Source organism: Rhineura floridana, chromosome 10, assembly GCF_030035675.1.
Source record: "Rhineura floridana isolate rRhiFlo1 chromosome 10, rRhiFlo1.hap2, whole genome shotgun sequence".
NCBI lineage: Eukaryota > Metazoa > Chordata > Lepidosauria > Squamata > Rhineuridae > Rhineura > Rhineura floridana.
Window position 1 is genome coordinate 59,548,448 of NC_084489.1, and position 15,740 is coordinate 59,564,187.

General features: G+C 42.4%; 1 protein-coding gene across 5 annotated transcripts in view; it reads left to right on the plus strand.

Moving 5' to 3' along the window:
- The window catches only part of CACNB2 (calcium voltage-gated channel auxiliary subunit beta 2), a 163,359-nt gene that overhangs the window by 86,774 nt on the left and 60,845 nt on the right, over window positions 1–15,740 (plus strand). For all 5 annotated transcript variants that reach the window (XM_061587867.1, XM_061587866.1, XM_061587869.1 and 2 more), the window contains exon 3: window positions 14,273–14,395. In XM_061587867.1, the coding sequence (XP_061443851.1) occupies window positions 14,273–14,395 (123 nt within the window). The remainder of the gene's footprint in view (window positions 1–14,272; window positions 14,396–15,740) is intronic.

Sequence of the window (15,740 nt, forward strand, 5' to 3'; positions counted from 1 at the left end):
TTTGACCAGTTTTATTTCCTAAGTTAATACAGATCCAGATTCTGATTGCCTGGTTTCTTTCCAGGTCTTTGTACCTTTCACCTGATCATAACTATCTCTTAAATTGTTTCCCTTTCTTTTGAATGGCATCATGTGTGATATCCACTTTACAAAGATTACCATCTGCTGAAATGTACACCCATTTCACAAGTTATACTAGAGGTATGCAGATGCCAAATCACAGTTAGCCACTGGTGTGAAGTGTTGTTCATTTTGTTATCTACCAGAGTTTCTTCCTCATGAATCTGCCTAAACTACCTGGATGCCACTTCATATAAGTAGCTGATTGTGTGACTTAGTATCCCTGTCTTCTTCTTTTCAGCAGCCACAAAAGCATCTCCAACTTCTGAGTGGAGCTTTAGTTAACATTTATATAAATGTTTAGATCAAGAGTGGTAAACCTCAAGCCTGGGGGCCAAATGTAGTCCTCCAGGCTTCTATATCTGGCCTCTATATCTCACAACTCTCTCCAAATCACACCCCCTCTTCCCAGGTCTCACTCCTCACTGGCCCTGCTTTGCACCCCGAGTGTTTTTGCCTGGCTGGAATGTGTCCTTAAACTTTAACAATATTTCTTGCTTGTCTGGAGAGAGAAATGTGTAAGTGTGAAGAACCAGCCTACTGTACAAAGGTAAAAATTGTGTTTGTTGTACTGCCTATTTTTTTCTCTCTCCATCCACAGTGGCATGTGGCCCTTTGAAGGTTCCCCAGAAGGAAATGCAACCCTCAGACTGAAAAGGTTCCCCACCCCTGGTTTGGATAGTATGTTGTTCCTGAGAGAAAGAACCTGCCTATATGGCATGAACATTATGGCAGACCGTTATTTTTTTTTTACAGTTATGCCCTTTATATTCTAATATTAAGAAAAAATTATTGAACCTTTTGGTAACTTTGAAATATTGGAATATATGGGACCTTGATGACAAATAATTCTTTAACAATGCTCTGTTCTTTAGTTTTTTTATGGGAAAGCACTAAAATAAAGAGCAAATCTGAAGGATTTTAAATATGCTTGTAAAGTGGTCACTGTCAGAGGCAATTTTTAAATTTCCTTTGTAAATATGATTTTGGACTTCTTGTTACGTGCCTTCAAATTGACTACAATTTATGGCGACCCTACAAATCAGCGACCTCCAACAGCATCTGTTATAAACTGTTCAGATCTTGTAAATTCATGTCTGTGGCTTCCTTTATGGAATCAATCCATCTCCTCTTTGACCTTCCTCTTTTTTTACTCCCTTCTGTTTTTCCCAGCATTATTGTCTTTTCTAGTGAATCATGTCTTCTCATTATGTGTCCAAAGTATGATAACCTCAGTTTCATCATTTTAGCTTCTAGTGACAGTTCTGGTTTAATTTGTTCTAACACCCAATTATTTGTCTTTTTCGCAGTCCATAGTATCCCCAAAGCTCTCCTCCAGCACCACATTTCATAGACTCATAGAATAGTAGAGTTGGAAGGGGCCTATAAGGCCATCAAGTCCAACCCCTTGCTCAATGCAGGAATCCAAATCAAAGCATTCCCGACAGATGGCTGTCCAGCTGCCTCTTGAATGCCTCCATGTCAGAGAGCCCACTACCTCTCTAGGTAATCGGTTCCATTGTCGTATGGCTCTAACAGTTAGGAAGTTTTTCCTGATGTCCAGTTGAAATCTGGCTTCCTGCAACTTGAGCCCGTTATTCCATGTCCTGCACTCTGGGATGATTGAGGAGAGATCCCAGCCCTCCTCTGTGTGACAACCTTTCATGTACTTGAAGAGTGTTATCATATCTCCCCTCAGTCTTCTCTTCTCCGGGCTAAACATACCCAGTTCTTTCAGTCTCTCCTCATAGGGCTTGGTTTCTAGTCCCCTGATCATCCTTGTTGCCCTTCTCAGAACCCATTCCAGTTTGTCTGCATCCTCCCTGAAGTGCAGAGACCAGAACTGGATGCAGTATTCAAGATGAGGCCTAACCAGAGCTGAATAGAGGAGAGCTAATACTTCACATAATTTGGAAACTATACTTCTGTTAATGCAGCCTAATATAGCATTTGCCTTTTTTTGCAGCCACATCACACTGTTGACTCATATTCAGCTTGTGATCAACGACAATTCCAAGATCCTTCTCACATGTCATATTGCTGAGCCAAGTATCCCCCATCTTATGCAAATTTGGTTTCTTTTTCCTAAGTATAGAACTTTGCATTTATCCCTGTTGAATTTCATTCTGTTGTTTTCAGCCCAATGCTCCAGCCTATCAAGGTTCCTTTGAATTTTGTTTCTGTCTTCCACGGTATTAGGTATGCCCCCCAATTTTGTATCATCTGCAGATTTGATAAGCATGCTCTGTACCTCCTCATCCAAGTCATTAATAAAAATGTTGAAGAGCACTGGGCCCAGGACCGAGCCCTGTGGTACCCCATTCATTACTTACGCCCAGTTTGAGAAGGTACCATTGATAAGCATTCTTTGAGTACGATTCTGGAGCCAGCTGTGGATCCACCTAATAGTTGTTCCATCCAGCCCACATTTAGCTAGCTTGCTAATCAGAATATCATGGGGCACTTTGTCAAAAGCTTTGCTGAAGTCGAGATATATTATGTCCACAGCATTCCCACCATCTACAAGGGAGGTTACGCAATCAAAAAATGAGATAAGATTAGTTTGGTGGGATTTGTTCTTCATAAATCCATGTTGGCTCCTAGTAATCACTGCATTGCTTTCAAGGTGCTAACAGATTGACTGCTTTATAATCTGCTCCAGAGTTTTTCCAGGGATTGATGTTAGGCTGACTGGTCTGTAGTTCCCCGATTCCTCCTTTTTACCCTTTTTGAAGATAGGGACAACATTAGCTCTCCTCCAGTCATCCGGCACTTCATCAGTCCTCTGCAGTTTTGCAAAGATAATAGACAGCGGTTCTCAGAGTTCTTCAGCCAGTTCCTTCAATACTCTAGGACGCAGTTTATCGGGCCTTGCCAATTTGAACTCATTCAAAGTGATTAGGTATTTCTTGACCGTTTGTCAAGCTCAAGCTCCAATCCTGCCCCTTCTACTTCATGTTTCCCAGGAGGGTCATAGGCCCTTTTTTGGGAGAAGACTGAGCCAAAGTACAAATTGAGGACTTCTGCCTTTTCTTTGTCATCTGTTATCATTTTGTCATCCTCATTGAGTAGCTGTGCCACCATTTCTTTTCTCTGTCTTTTACTATGGATGTATCTGAATAAAGCTTTTTTGTTGCTTTTAGCATCCCTCGCTAACCTCAGCTCATTCTCAGCTTTAGCCTTCCTGACGCCATCCCTGCAATTCCGTGATACCTGCCTGTATTCTTACTTTGTGGCCTGGCCTTCTTTCCACTTCCTGTATGTGTCTTTTTTTGTTTTCAGGTCATCTCTAGCTTTTTGTGAAGCCACATTGGCTTCTTCTGCTGTTTCCCCCCTTTCTTCCTTGTTGGAATTGCTTGCCATTGCGCTTTTAGAATGTCCTTTTTTAGAAACTCCCACCCATCTTGGACTCCTTTTTTCATTCGGGTCGCTTGCCATGGAACCATACTTACAATTGTTCTGAGTTATTGAAATCAGCTTTCCTGGAGTCCAGGGTGCACGTATGACTACTCTCATCTTTTGCTTCTGTTAAAATCAAGAATATCAAATGAGTTATTTTTCTCCTATCCACTTTTTTCACTGTCCAACTTTCACATCCATACATAGAGATTTATTTTATTTATTTATTTTATTTGTTTCATTTTTAGACCGCCCATAGCTAGTAGCTCTCTGGGCGGTGTACAAAACAGATTAAAAATACAATATTATAATAAAATCAATCACATATATCAACAACAATATTAAAATAAAGCGTAGACATAAACATTAACATTAAAAACATTAAAAAGCCTGGGAGTGCAGCCAGGTCTTAACCTGGCGCCTAAAAGAAAGCACCGTAGGAGCCAGGCGTATCTCTTCAGGTAAGCTGTTCCACAATTCGGGGGCCACTACAGAAAAGGCCCTAGATCTGGTAACAATCCTCCGGGCATCCTGGTGAGATGGTACCCGGAGGAGGGCCTTAGATACTGAACGAAGTGAACGGGTAGGTTCATAGCGGGAGAGACGTTCCACAAGGTACTGTGGTCCCACACCGTGTAAGGCTTTATAGGTCAAAACCAGCACCTTGAATCTGGCTCGGAAACAGAAAAAAGATTGGGAATACCATGGTCTGAATGATCCTGACTTTAGTGTTCAGTGATACATTTTTGCATTTGAGGACTTTTTCTAGTTCTCTCATAGCTGTCCTCCCCAGTCCTAGCCTACTTCTGATTTCTTGACTATTGTCTCCATTTTGGTTAATGACCGTGCTGAGGTATTGATAATCCTTGACAAGTTCAATGTCCTCATTGTCAACATTAAAGTTACATAAATGTTCTGTTGTCATTACTTTAGACATCTTGACGTTCAGCTGTAGTCCTGCTTTTGTGCTTTCCTCTTTAACTTTCATCAGCATTCGTTTCAAATTGTTACTGTTTTCTGCTAAGAGTATGGTATCATCTGCATATCTTAAATTATTGATATTTTTCCCTCGAGTTTTCACATCTCCTTCATCTTGGTCCAATCCTGCTTTCCGTATGATCTGTTCTGCGTATAGATTAAATAAATAAGGTGATAAAATACACCCCTGTCTCACACCCTTTCCAATTGGGAATCAATTCTGTCCTTACAGTAGCCTCTTGTTCAGAGTATAGGTTGCGCATCAGGACAATCAGATGCTGTGGCACCCCCATTTCTTTTAAAGCATTCCATAGTTTTTCATGATCTACACAGTCAAAGGCTTTGCTGTAATCTATAAAGCAATCTATAAAGGTTTTGGACTTAGCAGTAGATTTTTCATTAAGAACAATAATAATGATGTCTGTTAACTTGCTAACAATAAAATGCTTTATTCATAGTTTATGAATAGCTTTTATCTGTGAGCTTTTATCTGTGCAAATTTAAGAATACATGATTGTTGCTTCTTCTGAAATAAAAAGTTTCATAATTCAAATTTTACAAATTTGCAAGATTTTTGATATGTTGAAATATATGATCACCAAATTCAATTCACAATCCCTTTTCAAATCTGTAACTACCACTTTAGACCCCATCAGTATATATGAGACTAGGATTTTTTTCTCCATCATAACAAACATAGAAGTATTTTTAACACACACACACACCGCAATTACATTCACATAAAGTGGGTAGGCAACCTACACGCTTAGGGCTGCATGTGGCCATCAAAAGCTGTCTGGATGTGATCAATTCAGACCTATGACAAAAGTGATCTGTCCTTACCCTGGCAGTCCTCCGGGCCAGGGAGGGGGGAGGATTTTTGAGAGAGGGAGAGAAAAGGAGGAGTGGCAGAAAGGGGATGGTCTGCCATTTTTTTGTTTTGGCCCACTCAGTACTCACATGTAGCCCTCTGTGGATTCCTGCAAGGGAATGTGGTCCTTGACAGAAAAAAGTTCTCCACTCTTGATATAAAATAATGCATTTCTAGCACAGATACCTCCAACATGAATATTTTTATAGGCATATATAGCTTTTGATCCTTGTAAAAATGCTGACACGGTATTTGAATTTTTATCAGATCATGTCACACTAATGATGCTATGTAACTGCACTGCAGAATCTACTCGTGTGTGAAATAAAATAAGAGAAAGGAGAACATCTGGAGTAATGTTCACTGAATAGAAATCAAGTCTAATTCATATATTGAATGTTTATATTTATTTATTTAATTCAATTTTTATACCGCCCATAGCAAAGCTCTCTGGGCGGTGTACATCAAATAAAAACACTTTACATTCAATTTAAAAACCACCTAATCATCAAATCAACAGTTTAAACATCCACAAAACTAAGAATTAACATAATTAAACCCATGTTAAATACAAATCAAAAGTAATTAAAAAGATATGACATATAACTATCTTTACAGCATTAAATACAAAATACTAAATATTTGAATACTAAAAATACAAAATACTAAAAATACTAAGAACTCTAAAAGGCCTGAGCAAAGAGGAAGGTTTTCACCTGGCGCCGAAAGGATAATAATGTAGGCGCCAGGCGTACCTCGTCAGGAAGGGTGTTCCATAGTTCAGGGGCCACTACCGAGAAGGCCCTCTTTCTTGTAGTCGCCTTCCGGGCGTCTTTCTGAGAAGGCACCCGGAGGAGGGCCTTCGATGTTGAGCGTAGTGTACGGGTAGGTTCATATCGGGAGAGACGTTCCATCAGGTATTGCGGGCCCGTGCCGTGTAAGGCTTTATAGGTTAAAACCAGCACCTTGAATCAGACCCGGAAACATATAGGCAGCCAGTGCAGGCAGGCCAGAATCGGTGTCACATGTTCCGACCGATTGGTCCCAGTTATTAATCTGGCCGCTGCATTCTGCACAAGCTGCAGTTTCCGAACCGTCTTCAAGGGCAGCCCCACGTAGAGTGCATTGCAGTAGTCCAATTTCAAGGTTACCAGAGCATGAACAACTGAAGCAAGATGTTCCCTGTCCAGATACGGGCGTAGCTGGGCTACCAGCCTAAGTTGGTAAAAAGCACTCCGTGCCACCGAGGCCACCTGCGCCTCAAGTGACAAGGACGGGTCCAGAAGGACTCCCAAGCTGCGCACCTGCTCCTTAAGGGGGAGTGTAACCTCATCCAGAACAGGTCGAACATCCATCTGATGAGGGGATCCATTTACTAACAGCATCTCAGTCTTGTCTGGATTGAGCTTCAATTTGTTCGCTCTCATCCAGTCCATTATCGCGGTCAAGCATCGGTTTAGCACCTTGACGGCCTCACCTGAAGAAGATGAAAAGGAGAAGTAGAGCTGCGTATCATCAGCGTACTGATGAGAACGCACTCCAAAACTCCTGATGACAGCACCCAGCGGCTTCATATAGATGATAAAGAGCATGGGGGACAGAACTGATCCCTGCGGAACTCCATATTGGAGCGCCTAGGCTACCGAGTAGTGCTCCCCAAGCACTACTGTCTGGAGACGACCTGCCAGATAGGAGTGGAACCACTGCCAAGCAGTACCTTCACATGTATACATATATGTCTGTACTTAAACATGTGTTTGCATATTATTCCCTCTATTTCTGATTCATGTTTTCTTATGCTTATGCAAATGTAGCCAAAACACCGCAACCCCCAAAACAGCTCAGTGGCCATGGAATGCACTGAAAGGGGATGGGGGGGAATGAAAACTGGATAAGAGTGGGAATGGGATAGCCATAAAAAGGAAAACAGGAAGAGGCACATAGACATAAGAAGATTAGAGGGAACCATCCTAGTTCACACTGGAAACCTAATGTCTCCAGGGACAGAAGTGAGAACTGGCCATGGGAATCAGTGGAGAAATCCAAGACTTTAATGTAACTGGGATTAGGTACATGTGTGTCTACCCCACCCCATTAAAAAAAATGAAGGTAAAAACCCCAAACTTGTGTGGAAACCCCAAAATCAGTCCAGTGAGCATGCTCAGTGGACTTGGAATGCTGGCTGACTGTTGGGAGGGGGGGGACCAGGGGAGAGGTAACTGGAACCTGAACAGAACTCTGTACTACAACATTTTGTTGCAGAGCTCCACTTGTATTTAACAATAAGAGAATTACACCACCACTATTTTTGTTTCATCCTGGTATTGGAAAGTCATTCCTCTCAGCAAGACAGATAGATGTTTTCATTGAAAGATTGCCACAGAAAAAATGCTGTCACTTATGAACAAGGATGGGTATAAATTAATGGGCTTTCAGTTAATGGGCATTTGATCCTCTTTATACACTTAAGTTACAAAAGAGGCTTATCTGGTACCACAGATCAGCTACCAAACCTTCTTAGTTTTCTAATGTCTAGGTAACTGTTAACTACTTGCTGGAATAATTTCCATGGATAAAGCTCACAGATTTTGACTAATCCTGATGGACTACCAGCAATTTATGGTTTATAGGACCATGCCCTTCATCAGGGCCGGCTCCAGGTTTCTTGGGGTCCCTGGGCACAGGGTATCAGAGGCCCCCTTGGCCCCACCCCTTAAACCACACCCTTCCATCTTGGCTCCTCCCCTTTAAACTTAAAACATGGTTAAACTAAAACAAAAATTTAGTTATGATATGACAACACCTTATTGTCAAAGAAAAACAACAAAAACATTAGTATCCCATTTGGTGCCTTTTAATTTTTTTTGTCAACAGTATAACTTAGAGGTCTAACTAGGGTTGCCAGGTTCAATCCCTGAGACTGATCCTGTATCTTTAGGAGAAAAGAAAGTCAGCCAAGTGCAGGTGTTCTTGTAACCCTGTAATTGGAAAAACCACAAGGAGGAATTCTCCCTTCCCCCTGCACAACTTTTAAAGATACAAAAGACCTCTTGGTTGCCAGGCCCAGCCTCGAAGAGGTATTTTGTATCTTTAAAAGTTGTGCGGGGGGAGGGAGAATTCCACCTTGTGGTGTTTCCCATTACAGAGTTGCAAGAACACCTGCATTTGGCTGACTTTCTCTTCTCCTAAAGATACAGGATCAGTCTCAGGGATTGAACCTGGCAACCCTTGGTCTAACATACAGTGCAATCCAATACATGTCTACTCAGAAGTAAACTCCATTGGATTCAATATGACTTACTCCCAGGTAAGTGTGTATTGGATTGCAGCCTTAATCTGCAATTTTATGCACACTTACCTGCCACCCTGGGCTTCCTGGGACAAAGGGTGTGATACATACTGAATAAGTTAAAAAACAGACTGATTAGGACTTTCATCCAAGTAGATATAGGATTGCACTGACAGAGACAGAACTTGAGACAGAACTTAGATGTAAACAGAAAATGTGCATAACTTAAACAACCGTAATAAATTTTACCTCTTCTCCGGCAATTTTCAGAAAATTAATATGCAAGTAAAACATTTTCCACCGAATTTTTTCAGTAGTGCTCGCCTCCAGACTAGGGTTGCCAGGTTCTTGGCCTGAGACTGATCCTGTATCTTTAGGAGAAGAGAAAGTCAGCCAAGTGCAGGTGTTCTTGCAACCCTGTAATGGGAAAAACCACAAGGTGGAATTTTCCCTTCCCCCTGCACAACTTTGAAAGATACAGAAGACCTCTTGGTTGCCAGGCCCGGCCTCCAAGAGGTCTTCTGTATCTTTAAAAGTTGTGGAGGGGGGAGGGAGAATTCCACCTTGTGGTTTTTCTCATTACAGAGTTGCAAGAACACCTGCACTTTGCTGATCTTCTCTTCTCCTAAAGATACAGGATCAGTCTCAGGCCATGGACCTGGCAACCCTACTCCAGACCATGAGAAAAGCACACATGCTGGGCTAGCAAGGCGGAGGTAACCAAAGGACTTCTGCCAGATCAGAGACAGGCAGGACAAGAGAGGACTGGATAGCATCCACCTACGAACAACAACTCCAAGGAACAGTACAAGAAAACAACAATACTGCATGCAAATACAGAACTCCTCAAGTTCGTCTGCATGCTACCTCCACCCACTTCAAGAAGAAACCAGTGCAAGAATCCAGCCCCCTTTCAAAACTCTCTTCACCATGTAATAAAGGAACAACACAGATACCAATTTTAGAAAGAGAGTGAGAGAGGAAAAAACAGCTGCCAATGAAAAGTGTTGTGTTCCTTTAACTGGGGCTGCAGTCCTATGCACATTTGCCTGGGAGGGTGTAAGCCCTGTGAAACTCAGGCATCTGATGGTACTAAGGACTATAATTTTGTGTGTGTTTGTTTTCAAATTTGCTTCCTCCACCTCTAGCTTGTCCCAAGTAACTGCCTCTACACATGCATGTTGGCAAAGCAAAACCCACTCCACCTCTTTAGGGGGAGAAGGGAAGAGAAGCATCACCAACCTGAGCCCTTATCCAGGCACATGTTGAAAGCAAACACAACAGTACCAAAAAGGACACGTGAATGGGCTTTCAAAGTCTTCTCCCTCCAAAGGCTAGGCTTGCCCTTGCAATGAAGGACTTTAGAAAAAAGCCATTAAAAGTTTGTAAGGTGGTATGCCAAATATATTATATATGAGCAGAGGCAGTGCTTTTTTTGTAAACAAAATAATAATAAAATGAGGTGCTGATACTCATGTCTCAATAAATTGTAAAAAGCCTCTTCTACCCGTTCCTTCTTCCTGCGCCCCTCCTCCTTTGCAACTGAATTTGTGATGAACTTTTAATAAAAAGGGGAAGAGAAAATATGGCTTAAAATACTTGCTTTGCAAGATAATAATGTCATTGAAGTGGAAAATAAAAAATTGGTTAGAGAAGAAAGGAAGGAAATACCATCATTAATTACTACTTATACCTCCATAGAAACTAGTAGAGCCATAACAGGGATGAAAAAAATTATTTAATCCTTGATTTTTAAAGAGACACCTTTGATTCCTTTAAAATAGATCCCATTGATCCATTGGTGAGGGTCGAAATCCCCCTTCTCATTCTTGGTTGGGATAATTGTGTCTGAACTCTTGTTCTTCTCTTCCCTATTGTTTGCAAAATTATATTATACAATAACAAATATCCCATTATATCCTTTTGCAGTTGTCTGCCATTGTGTAGAGGTGCCTAACGTTCTCTGAAGTATGGCCTTTCATCAGGCCCTGCATAGCCATATAGTCTGACTCCCTCAGGATGAACTTGAAGAAATTGGGATATAGGGACAAGTATTTTCTATGGCAGCTTCAACCTTCTTTCAATAATAATAATAATAATAAAATTTTATTTCTAGGCCGCCTATCTGGCCGAATTAACGGCCACTCTAGGCAGCGTACATAGACTAAAATATAACATAGAGTAAAATATAACATATAATACAAAACAAAACCCCAGTAGTCTATAGACATCCCGAGCAGCAGGTTCACGCACACATACACACACACGGTCTCTGGCCCCTTCAGCAGTTGCTGCTTTTGTAGCTGGAGAGAGACAGGGCCCCGCCCTTCCAGGCCAGGTGGAAATCAGCCAGAAATGCAGGGAGCAGGTCTTGCAGAAACTCAGACAGGTAGATGGTCTCTGGCCCCTTTAGCAGTTGCTGCTTTTGTAGCTGGAGAGAGACAGGGCCCCACCCTTCCAGGCCAGGTGGAAATCAGCCAGAAATGCAGGGAGCAGGTCTTGCAAAAACTCACACAGGTAGATGGTCTCTGGCCCCTTCAGCAGTTGCTGCTTTTGTAGCTGGAGAGAGACAGGGCCCCACCCTTCCAGGCCAGGTGGAAATCAGCCAGAAATGCAGGGAGCAGGTCTTGCAAAAACTCACACAGGTAGATGGTCTCTGGCCCCTTCAGCAGTTGCTGCTTTTGTAGCTGGAGAGAGACAGGGCCCCGCCCTTCCAGGCCAGGTGGAAATCAGCCAGAAATGCAGGGAGCAGGTCTTGCAGAAACTCACACAGGTAGATGGTCTCTGGCCCCTTTAGCAGTTGCTGCTTTTGTAGCTGGAGAGAGACAGGGCCCCGCCCTTCCAGGTCAGGTGGAAATCAGCCAGAAATGCAGGGAGCAGGTCTTGCAGAAACTCACACAGGTAGATGTTCAAATTAATGTTCAAATAGCTACAGATTAGTTTGGGTAAGCTCTGTGTTGAGAAATCTAAACTGAATAGTAGTTAATCCATACTTCTTACATCCCCCCCCTGGGCTATATAAATTTCATATGAATATAGAATGGTTGGCTACATAGTTCAACAATGGCAGCAACAGAAAACCAAGAATGAAGCCAAATTTAATAATGCAGCAGCAGTTAAACATTAATATATATTGGCACACAATAAGCAGCAACTTAGGAGTTGACCCCCCTTCCCCCAGACTTAGGCTGCAATCCTTTACACATTACCTGGGATTAAGCCTCATTGGACACAGTAGAATTTACTTATGAGTTAACATGCAAAGGATTGTGCAGTTTCACTTTATTTATTTATTTATTTATTTATTTATTTATTTATTATTTGATTTATATCCCACCCTTCCTCCCTGCAGGAGCCCAGAGTGGCAAACAAAAGCACTAAAAACACTTTAAAACCTCATAAAAACAGACTTTATTTTAAAACAAAACATCTTTAAAAACATTTTTTAAAGGTTTCAAAACATCTTTTTTAAAAAAAGAGGTAAAAAACATATTAAAAAGCAGTTCAGTTCCAACAGAGACGCAGACTGGGATAAGGTCTCAACTTAAAAGACTTTGTTGAAAGAGGAAGGTCTTCAATAGGTGCCGAAAAGATAACAGATGGCACCTGTCTGATATTTAAGGGGAGGGAATTCCACAGGGTAGGTGCCGCCTCACTAAAGGTCAGTTTCCTGTGTTGTGCAGAACAGACCTCCTGATAAGATGGTATCTGCAAGAGGCCTTCACCTGCAGAGCACAGTGATCGACTAGGTATATAAGGGATAAGACGGTCTTTCAGGTATCCTGGTTCCAACCTGTATAGGGCTTTATACACCAAAACTAGAACTTGACCTGGGAGCAAATGGGCAACCAGCACAATTCTTTCAGCAATGGCGTGACATGTTGGTGATACCTTGCCCCAGTGAGCAGTCCCGCCACCACATTTTGCACCACCTGCCGCTTCTAGACCTACCTCAAGGGTAGCCCCACATAGAGCGCATTACATTAATCCAGCCTGGAGGTTACCAGTGCATGGACAATAGTGGTCAGGCTATCCCAGTCCAGAAACGGCCACAGCTGTCTTACCAGCCAAAGCTGGTAAAAGGCACTCCTAGCCACTGAAGTCATCTGGGCCTCTAGCAACAAAGATGGATCCAGGAGCACCCTCAGACTACAGACCTGCTCTTTCAGAGGGAGTACGGCCCCATCCAAAACAGGCAACTGTCCAATAATCTGAACTCAGAAACCACCAACCCACAGCTCCTCCATCTTGCTAGGATTCAGACTCAGTTTATTGGCCCTCATCCAGCCCACCACCAAGTCCAGGTAGCTGTCCAGCGCTTGCACAGCCTCTCCCGATTCAGATGTCACAGAGAAATAAAGCTGGGTATCGTCAGTGTACACTTGATAAAACTTCTATTGAAGTCACAAGGATGGGATGGGGGGGAGAGAGAGATTTGGCAACCAAGAAGCAAAAGAGGAGACTCATGAGTTCTGGGGACTGTATAGCATAACTCAGAAACTATTTTCACTGGGGGGGGGGAACAGCCCCATACGTACCATAATCTCCCATAATGCAGATTGACGCTGGATGGAGCAAGTAGCAGGAATTACTAAGGGGTTCAAGAGGCTCCACTGCCATAAGGAGTGTTCACCATTTCTGGCCACTTTCCCCTCCTCACCACCACATAAGGAGGCATTGGCAAGGCCACCAAGGAGACCTTCTGCCATTTCTCCACCTCCCTCTCTCCTTTCACAAAAAATAAATTTAGAATCCCTTAGCTGAAGGGAGTGTTTGCTCCCACAGATCAGGAGAGCCCATTATGGCAGGAAGGGGCGTAAAGGGGATATTCCTGTTAATCCTTCCCTCCCCAATGTGTGTGTTCTTTTTAAAGCAAGCCCCATCACTGTGTGAAGGAGGAGGCAGCCGCTGGCTGGAGGAGACTAGCAGCCTCAGCATGTAGGGATATTTCCGTCACTCCTTCCTACCTTCCCCAACTTGTTTTTTAAAAAGCTGCATGGGGCAAAGGAGGTGCCCACCAGAGCTGACTGGCTGGGAACAGTGGCCAGAGCTTCCGTGGCTAGTTCCCCCTGAGGCTTCTGCTACTTATCTCTCCCGTCACCCCAAGCGTCCCTACAGCTTCCTTCCCCCTTCCTTCCTTCTCTTCCTGCTCTGCTGCTGCTGCTGCTGCTGCTGCTACTGCCTAGGTCTGCCTGAGGTTGTGGAGCCAGTGGCTGTGGCAGTACATCGCTTTTCCAGGCAAGCTCCCTGTTGGCCAGGGATCCCAGGCTGCAGCGCTGGTGGTACCTGCATGCTCTGTTTGGAGAATGTGTATGGTAGCCGGCATGGCAGAGTGCCCAAGCTGACCACCTACTAGCACCAGGCCTGCCCTTCATTCAGGAGACACAGTAGACACAGTCTTTTCCTTGAGTTTGTGCTATGCCTCTGAAATAAGAAAATTTGTTCCAAATCTTCCACCTCCAAATTATTTGGGAAACTGCCATCCACCACAGCATATTATCACTCTTTTATTGCCTCTTATGAAGTAGTTCACTAGACTTTTCAGTGTTTTCATTATGGTCAAGAATATATGCATGGGGAAATATAAACGCTCTTTCTCTCATTTTCCTTCCTAGACAAAACCTGTTGCATTTGCAGTCCGAACAAATGTTAGCTACAGTGCAGCCCATGAGGATGATGTACCAGTCCCAGGCATGGCCATCTCATTTGAAGCAAAAGATTTTCTACATGTTAAAGAAGTAAGTCAGCTTAGGTTGCAATTGTAGCAGTGATTGAAATACTATAAAATCTTTAATATATGCAAATTGTGTATAGTATGTACACCAGTATTCTGAAACATTAATAAACCAGAAATGGTTGTATCCAGTGATACTCCTACACAGAGTAGACCCATTGAAAATAATGGGCATGACTAACTTAGGCCCATTAATTTCATTGGATCTACTCTGAGTATAACTTAGTTGAAAACAACCCTATATACTTCTATGCAATGCATTTGAACCAAAAATGATATATGGTATCGGTAATGAATGTACCAGAATTCTATTGTTGCCAAATGTCATCACTCATCATGCATAAATCTGAGCAGGGAGGTTGTAAATAAGCAGCATGTGGTGTTCCTTTGTTGCAAAAGACCTAGAAAAAACTACAAGTTTGGTTTGGTTACTTTATGGAAACCAAAAATTGGCAGGTTAGTCTTTGAATTTGGTCTTCAAATATAACAACTTTAATAATAATGCAATATTCATGCACAGTGGGAGTACTGCATGATGTGGGGGTTACCCCTCTAACATAAGTCTTCATTACCAGCAAACAAGTGCATAGGATGAGCATTCTATGGGGTGCCACATTTATGGGCAGACACACTGGTACAAATGTTTAGGTATGTGGTACGCCAAGTTGATATTTTCAGTTATGCTGCGTATATTGGGGCTTAAATCAAGTTATTCAACTGAGACTATTTTATTTTTAATTAAATGAACTTTCATTTAATTTAGGCAGTTTTGAGCTCCTTTCAGTTTGATGATTAAGTCAGGGAATTAGAAGAGAGCTTGTTTAAACCTTACTGTAGCTGATGTCTCTACAAAAGAAAAGATATAAGCAAGTGTATGCAATCAAGTGAAAACAAAACAAAACAAAACATGTGGATTTCTAGGGGCAGACTAGACCTCTGTGTTAGAATACAACCAACTTTGTATGAAGTGAGAGATGAGACGGATTTCAAAGTGAGAAACAGCAGATAGGAAGGAGTGCTGAATCCTCCCACCAGCTGCAACCTTGTGCTCACACAACCCTCTTCCCTCAACCATTTTCCTCACCATAGGACTGCAAAACTGGAGCCTGTCAGGAGAGAAGCAGCCTGGGAAAGCATTATCAAGACAAAATGCAGCACTTTCTTTACAACTACTCACTTTCTATTTTAAATTACTCACCCTCACTTGATGCAAATATAGCATAATCTGTGTTCTAACACATGAGTGTGCAACCTCTTGTGCAGTTCTAAAGCATTTAGTGGCATAACTAAGTAAAATTGGATCACTTTGTGGGTAGTCATATGATGGTTCATTGTTTAAAATTTGTAGT